The sequence below is a fragment of the Clinocottus analis genome, unplaced genomic scaffold (assembly GCF_023055335.1).
Source record: "Clinocottus analis isolate CAN_PGR_092001 unplaced genomic scaffold, fCliAna1.0.p SCAF_8, whole genome shotgun sequence".
Lineage (NCBI taxonomy): Eukaryota > Metazoa > Chordata > Actinopteri > Perciformes > Cottidae > Clinocottus > Clinocottus analis.
The window spans coordinates 1,318,436-1,326,974 of NW_027176240.1; the positions used below are offsets into that span (position 1 = coordinate 1,318,436).

The 8,539-nt window shown below is 44.4% G+C and overlaps 1 protein-coding gene across 1 annotated transcript in view; it reads left to right on the forward strand.

The window, feature by feature from the left end:
- slc30a6 (solute carrier family 30 member 6) overlaps window positions 1-8,539 on the forward strand; it is a 42,518-nt gene that overhangs the window by 26,648 nt on the left and 7,331 nt on the right. The window contains exons 9-10 of the mRNA XM_068567891.1: window positions 1,503-1,597; window positions 6,567-6,615. Of these exons, the coding sequence (XP_068423992.1) occupies window positions 1,503-1,597; window positions 6,567-6,615 (144 nt within the window). The remainder of the gene's footprint in view (window positions 1-1,502; window positions 1,598-6,566; window positions 6,616-8,539) is intronic.

Genomic DNA, 8,539 nt, shown 5'->3' on the forward strand with positions numbered 1-8,539 from the left:
ACAATGAACTCGATAGCTTCTTTCACTTTGCTGCAATATGTTGACAAAGTTTTCCTTTGGAGGCAATTTGCGGTGGGGAATAAATCGCAATATTTAATATATCGCGGTATCGCGATAGTATCGAATCGGGACTCGAGTATCGTGATAAATTGTTGCACTTCTGGTGATTGGTGACACTTTCTCATGGATCTGTCAGTGTCATGTCTTCCCCCCTTGAGGGGAAACTGGCGTCATCAGTTGCACCTTTTCTTTATTCCACCTGTGCCGACACGAAGCCACAACCCAGTCATCTAGAATCGGTTAGAAAATGCTTAAACGAATACTTTTGAGAGGTGCAATTATACAACAAGCATATTTTAAGCTTGAACAATCTACGACAGGATCTGAAGCCGCTGCTCTTCTTGAATCGCGTCCCAGTAGAAGTCGTGTCGAGAGCCTCGATGCAGCCGGCGTCCGGACTCCTTTCTGACACATTTTTGATCGGCTTTCCCGAGTGCGTCTTATGAAACTTCAGCTTTAATCAGCGCAGTGTTCTGCATGTTTCACGCACACACACACACACACACACACACACACACACACACACACACACACACACACACACACACACACACACACACACACACACCGTGACCTGAAGCGCTCAGGCTCGTCTGACTGACTGCGTCTGGTGGAGGAAATGTTACACAACAACATCACACTACATTTGTAATTCAATGCTGGTTTGTATTTTAATAACATTTGGAGTCAGTTATGTGTCTAAAAAAAAAAAAAAAACGCAATTAATTTGTCTCAAAAATCTCCTGCTATCCACTTTATTAGGTACAGCTGTACAATCGCATCCATAAATACTACCTTTACGAAGTTTATAATGTTAAAGAAATGTGTTAAATTATGTTTATTATACTGTCTTTAATGTCTTTTTTATATTTTACATTTCTTATATTTATCTTTTGCTTGTCAACAAGTACGAAGTGCAAATTCCATGTATGTGAAAACGTACACGGCCATTAAAGCTGATTCTAATATTTATATATTATAATATATAATAGTGACAGCTGGTATTTAACTGAACCACTGGTGTTTCCAATGCTTTATCTTTCCATCATTCACATTCAGGATACAAGAAACACACGTAGAGAGAAGTCCAACACAACACTTAATTATAAACACAAAAACACATTATTGGATCACACGTGACGAGATGTACCTAATAAAATGGCCGCCGAGTCACAAAGTGCGTTAAAAACACACCTTTGAACCGGCAGCGCTGTCGTCTCTCGGCTTCCTTCTGTGTCCTGTGTGAGTGAAGTGCATTGTGGGACGGATTCGGAGTCCCGCCATTTTGTTCCCGTTGGGGTTTGATCCTCCTGCTCGTGGTGCGGCGGCCCCGCCGACAAGATGTCCGCCTCATTACCGTCCCTCTCTCTCTCTCTCTCTCTCTCTCGGTGTGTGTGTGTCTGCCTGTGTGTGTGTGTGTGTGTGTGTGTGTGTGTCTGCAGCGGCCGCCTGTTGGTCGGGACGTTCGTGGCGCTCTTCTTCAACCTGCTGACTCTGCTGTCCGTCAGGAACAAGCCCTTCACCTACGTCTCAGAAGGTACAGCCCACTTTAACCACTACCTCCCAGTGTGTGTGTGTGAGTGTGTGTTTGTGTACCAGAGCACCAGCATACACACTTTTCAACCCTTTTTTTTTTTTTTTAAGTCGGTGGATTAGTGATTTTTTGTTGTGTTGTTTGTGTTTTTTTGGGTTTCTCCCCTGGACGCTGGAGGTTTGTAATCCTCCCCCTCACTGGGGAACGGGGACAATTTGGCTTTTGTTATATTTTGGGAGGGATTACTGAAGTAAAATCAAACGCTTGGCTCACTGTTTATGCCAGTAGATAAATCACAAATTGCTGCAGTGGGATCAGAGGTTAGTCCCTTCCTAATTGCAGGAATCAGTAAGATGTACAAATATGACAATATGACTTTTTCAAATTATTCTTAAAAGATTACTTTTGGGGTGTTTTTTTTTTTTTTTTGTTGCACGCGACACATGACGTGCAGTGCATGTGAACTGGATTTAAGCCGAACATGTGATTTGGAGATCTACCAAACTAAAGTCATGATTCGTTGTGTTATCGATTAAACTTCTGGATCATATTGATTTATTGTTTAGAACAACAGCTGACTTCAAACATCCAAACACAGTCCAAAACCCAAAGATACACAATATAACAATCCCACATGTCCTCATGATTGATAAGCTACAAACAGAGAATGATTGCATGAATTAAAAGGATGAATCAGTGATGAAAACTCTCATCTTTTGCAGAATAATGTTTTTCCAATTTAAAAAGAAAATCGTCGGCTTTTTAAGCCTGAAAAACATCCGGGAGGACGAATGTATTTTGTCTTTTTCACAAAGTTTTCAAGAGCAAATAACAACATTACTGGATCTACGCAGAAGCCAAATGTTGAAGATAGTTAACGTAATGTTCTATGTTCTCGTTTATGAAAGACAATAACCATCTAAACAATCTAAAATAATGATGTCATAGAAACATGGAGAATCAGACGACTGGAGTCTCCTGAGAGACAAACAACGTCCCCGCAAATATGGCACAAAAACAAATGTACACATCCATCCCGACTTTATAAACACACAACATTCATACGCAAGATAGTGAGACACACAAGTTGTAGGTCACAGGCACACATGCGCGCACACACACACACACACACACACACACACACACACACGGATGCAGACGGGAAGGCCAGGCCAGCGTCGACCCCGGGACAAATTAACCTTACTGAAACTCAGTCTACCTCTAATACAGACAGACTGCAACACACACACACACACACACACACACACACACACACACACACACACACACACACACACACACACAGACAGACTGCAGCCTCCATCACACACACTAATTTACAGACAATAGAGTGTACACTTATTACACACAGAAATGCATGAAGAAACAGATTAATCTAAAACACACACACACACACACACACACACACACACACACACACACTCTTTTAGAAAACAGACTGTCCCTTGGGCCAGGTAGTAGTTTGGGTGGAGAGAGTTACGAAACGGGAGCGCAAATGTGTTTTTTTTCAGCGACATCGGTTATAAAACATCTACAATCCGATGATCCATCCTTTACTCTTCCATCCTCCTGTCCTTCCTAACTGTCCTTGCTCCTTTCCTCTCCTTTCCTCTCTCCTACCCATTCCAGGATGTGAGTGACTGTAAAGAAAAGAAGGAAGGAAGGAAGGATGGAAATGTGAGGAAAGATTCTCTTCCTCATCTCTCCCCTCATCTCTTAACTCTTTCGTCTTGTTTACTTCTCTCTTCTCCTCCTCTTTTCCACTCCCTTGTTTCCTCCTCTCTACTCCTCTTCTCTCATGTTCCCTGTTTCCTCCTCTCTACTCCTCTTTCCTCATGTTTCCTCCTCTTTACTCCTCTTCTCTTATGTTCCCTGTTTCCTCCTCTTAACTTCCTCTTCCTCTCTCATCTCGTCATCGTTTCCTCCTCTCCTCTCCTCCTGTCTTCTCCCTTGTTTCCTCCTCTCTTCTCCCCCGTTTCCTCCTCTCCTCCTTACCTCCCCTTTGTTTCCTCCTCTCTCCTCCTCTCCTCTCCCCCATTTCCTCCTCTCCTCTTTACTTCCCCCTTGTTTCCTCCTCTCTCCTCCTCTCCTCTCCAGTTTCCTCCTCTCCTCCTCTCCCCTGCTTCCTCCTCTTAACTTCCTCCTCCTCTGTCCCCCGTTCCCTCCTCTCCTCCTCTCCCTTGTTTCCTCCTCTCTCCTTCTCTCATGTTCCCTGTTTCCACCTCTTAACTTCCTCCTCCTCTCTCATCTCTCCCTCGTTTCCTCCTCTCTTCTCCTCCTGTCTTCTCCCTCGTTTCCTCATCTCCTCCTGTCCTCTCCCTTGTTTCCTCCTCTCTCCTCCTCTTCTCTCCTCCGTTTCCTCCTCTCCTCTTCTCCTGTCCTCTCCCTTGTTTCCTCCTCTCTCCTCCTCTTCTGTCCTCCGTTTCCTCCTCTCATCTCCTCTCTCCTCCTCTCCTCTCCCCTGTTTCCTCCTCTCCTCTCCTCCTCTCCTGTTTCCTCCTCTTTACTCCTCTTCTCTCATGTTCCCTGTTTCCTCCTCTTAACTTCCTCCTCCTCTCTCATCTCTCCCTCGTTTCCTCCTCTCCTCCTGTCCTCTCCCTTGTTTCCTCCTCTCCTCCTGTCCTCTCCCTTGTTTCCTCCTCTCCTCCTGTCCTCTCCCTTGTTTCCTCCTCTCCTCCTGTCCTCTCCCTTGTTTCCTCCTCTCTTCCCCGGCTGACTCACTATCTGTATGAACAGTCTACTGATGAATGAGGTCAGCGTGTGTGTGTGTGTGTGTGTGTGTGTGTGTGTGTGCGTGCGTGTGTGTGTCAGCTGTCTGCTCTTGCGTTCGTAGCAGTCTCAACATCACTTAACATCTGACATTTTGGGACGGGAGGGGGATGAAACTACACGCACACAAACACACACAGGCACTTAACTTTGCCAAAACACACAATATCGCTCACTCACACACACACACACACACACACACACACACACACACACACACACACACACACACACACGCTCTCTCTCTGACGGAGCGAGACTAAAAGTGCATTACGCAACCATGTTCCAGACAGTGGTAATGTAGTGTGCCAGAGGGCCAGGCGGGCAGACACACACACACACACACACACACACACACACACACACACAGGAACATTGTCTGCCCTCCTCGTACACACAGATCATAAATAAGTCACTCCATTAAAATGTTTGTTTAGACTGACTCATCCTGCTAGCAAAACAAACAAACCCTCCCTCCTCTACACACACACACACACACACACACACACACACACACACACACACACACACACACACTCTCTCAGGTCTGAGCAGGATACAATGTGAAGGGCCTTTGACCCGACGCCGAGCCTTCGGGTCTGGCGGTGTCGTGGAACATTAAAGGTGGGACGACGCAGCGGAGCGAGAGCGCTTATCCTTTTTTTTTTTTTTTTTTTTAAAGACGAGCCGGTGATCCGCCTCCCAAAAGTATTTTTAACCCTCGTGGTGGAGAAGAGGTATCTGCTCCCACGTCATATTAAAATGTCTGGTAATCAGTTTGTGGGATTGTTTGATGAAGGGAAAAAACATCCAGAAGATCCTTTTTTAAATCTGGAGTTGACGGCGTCGGCTGTGAAGTGAAACAGAGTTTTTAATATTTCATGCAGAAGATGTTCTGCTCCTCAGTGTAAAGAGACTTAAAAAAGCTCTTTCACGAGCACACACGTTTTAATTGTAGTCTTTAACCTTTTGGAAACTGCGTGAAAATCCTCCCGCGCCCATTTTAATACCCAGCATGCCCCATTCAGACAATCTTTTGGCATAAAATACGTCATATTTTCCCATTTTTGAACTGAACGACACAGTTTTTTGACTGAAACTCCTTCCTAACAGACCAAGACTTTGTTTTATTGTGATTTTTGTTGCAGATTCTGATTCTTTAGGTCCTAATCTTTCCAAAAAGGTGTCTTATTGACGCTCCAGGAGGCTTTTTTGGGGAATCTGGCTCATATCATGCTGGATGTTCATAGTTATGATCAAAATATCTTTTAAAAGTGATTTATATGCAGATATACATTTTTTTCCCAAGACTTTGCAGAACAAATATACACAATAAACACAAGTATTGGAATTAATTTGGGGTTCCTACGACGACTCAAACACAGGAGAAAAGAGGCAAAATTGGTTGCACAGTTTTCAACGGGTTAAAATAAAAAGTGAGTTTTTACTCAAGCAAATAGCAATTAATTGATTAATCAATAAGCTGATCACAAAAACAAGGTTTTGTTATTGATATAAAACAATTTCCGGCTTTTATTCTTTAGTTTATGATTGAAAAATAAACGTGTCTTTGACTTTTTTTTGAATTGTTTGTGAGACAAAACAAGTCATGCAAAGCTACGTTTGTTTTAATATTTACTGATACTCAGTTCACCAATTAAAGCACAAAATATTCAATAGCTGCAGTCGCGTTTATTCAGATTTAATTTAATGCAATCTGATGCCACAGTCGTGTGAAACTGCAAAGAGAGAAGAGTTTCTCGACGCCCCTAAAATGAAGAAAGTCGTGTCTTAAGTCGTGTGAATAAAAGATGGCCGAATCATTTCGCGTGCAGGAGTTCACTGCACCGTGATGACTGGAAACTGAAGAAGAAAACATGTTTCTTTGCCCCCAAAAGAAACCCAGTGACACACAAAGTGTGTTTCTGCAGCAGGTCATAACTAAAACATAATCCAGATTATGAAAACCAGGTTTCTGATTGAAACCTGACAGATTGTAGTGAAGAAAAACCCAACAAAGCAGTTTTTTATATGTTTGTTTTAAACTGTCAGATGTGATGTTCATTGAAGGCATCTCTCTCTCTCTCTCTCTCTCTCTCTCTCTCTCTCTCTCTCTCTCTCTCTCTCTCTCTCTCTCTCTCTCTCTCTCTCTCTCTCTCTCTCTCTCTCTCTCCGTCCTCAGTGGCGAGCAGCAGTTGGCTTCAGGAACACGTTGCAGATCTGAGTCGGAGGTAAGAAGATCGACATCGCTTTCTCTCCCCTCCTCTCTCTCTCTCTCTCTCTCTCTCTCTCTCTCCCGTCCTCTACACCCCCCCCTCTCTTTTTCTGCTCCTCTCTGTCGCCTCCTCTCTCTCCCCCTCCTCCCCCTCCTTTCTCTTTCTCTCCTTCTCTCTCTCCTTCTCTCTCTCCCCTCCTCTCTCTCCCATCCTTTCTCTCCTCCTCTCTATCTCTCTCCTCCTCCTCTCTCCCATCCTTTCTCTCCTTCTCTCTCTCTCTCTCTCTCTCTCTCTCCTTCTCTCTCTCCCCTCCTCTCTCTCCCATCCTTTCTCTCCTCCCCTCTCTCTCTCTCTCTCTCTCTCTCTCTCTCTCTCTCTCTCCCTCTCTCTCCTTCTTTCTCTCTCTCCTCCTCCTTCCTCTCCCTCGTCAGCAGGTTTCAGTCTCAGGTAGGAACAGGAAGGATCCACTTACACTGACTCAACACACACACACACACACACACACACACACACACACACACACACACACACACACACACACACACTCTCCTGACGGTGTTAAAAGTGGGCATCCAACATGCTCACAATGTGAATGTGTGTGTCCAGGTGTGTGTGTGTGTGTGTGTGTGTGTGTGTGTGTGTGTGTGTGTCATACATATACACATGGCCTTTCCCCCCGTGGGGTCAAAGGTCACCGTCAGTCAGTGTGAGGTTGCGTTGCACAGGTTGACCAACAGATTGTCTGCAAAAACAGTGACGTGAGAACACACAAGCAGATCTGAACCAACTTCCCCTCTTGACCTGTTTTTTTGGGGGTCAAAGGTCACTGCAGCCCTGTTATCGATAAACCTTTTGGTAAAACTACACAAAATCCATAGCTGACTGTTCACCTCTCGTGTGTGTGTGTGTGTGTGTGTGTGTGTGTCTGTGTGTGTGTGTCCACGCTCTTTTTGTCTCCAGACTTCTTTTCCTCTGTGTTTGAGTCGTCGTAGGAACCCCAAATTAATTCCAATACTTGTGTTTATTGTATGTATTTGTTCAGCAAAGTCTTGAGAAAAAAATGTATATCTGCACAAAAAAAAATCACTTTTAAAAGATATTTTATTAATAACTATGAACATCCAGCATGATGTGAGCCAGATTCCCCAAAAAAGCCTCCTGGAGCGTCAATAAGACACCTTTTTGGAAAGATTAGGACCTAAAGAATCAGAATCTGCAACAAAAATCACAATAAAACAAAGTCTTGGTCTGTTAGGAAGGAGTTTCAGTCAGAAAACTGTGTTGTTTGGTTCAAAAATGGAAAAATATGACGTATTTTATGCCAAAAGATTGTCTGAATGGGGCATGCTGGGTATTAAAATGAGGGCTAAAGCAACAAACACAGTGGCAAATGATTGTATTTCCTCGAACAACGTGTCTGATTGAACAATCGCCGGGTTATTGATGGTAAATCAGGTTTTTCACACCTTCACGTTCCACCTTTTCTTCATGTTGCCATAGAAACACGAAGCCCGACGCCGAAGCAGACGGACGCCGTTGTGATTAATATTACATCCCGCTGTGTGTTCCCACATCTTAAGTGGGATAAGCACTCACTCACTCGTGCCCTAACGCACACACACACACACACACACACACACACACACACACACACACACACACACACACACACACACAGAGTCAGCAGCTCAGTTGGTGCAAGTTACTCGGGGCGACAGCCGGGAGAGTTTGTGCAGCAGGAGAACTGAGCTGTGATTGGCTGAGAGGGCAGAAATGAACAGGACGTCCCAGCCTAGTTTCCAGTGTGTGTGCGTGTCTGTGTGTGCGTGTCTGTGTGTGTGTGTGTGTGTGACAGAGATGCTCTGAATGCCTTCATAGCAGCACTTAGTGTGTGTTTGTGTACGTATGAATGTGTTGGTTTCAACTGTGTGTGTGTGTG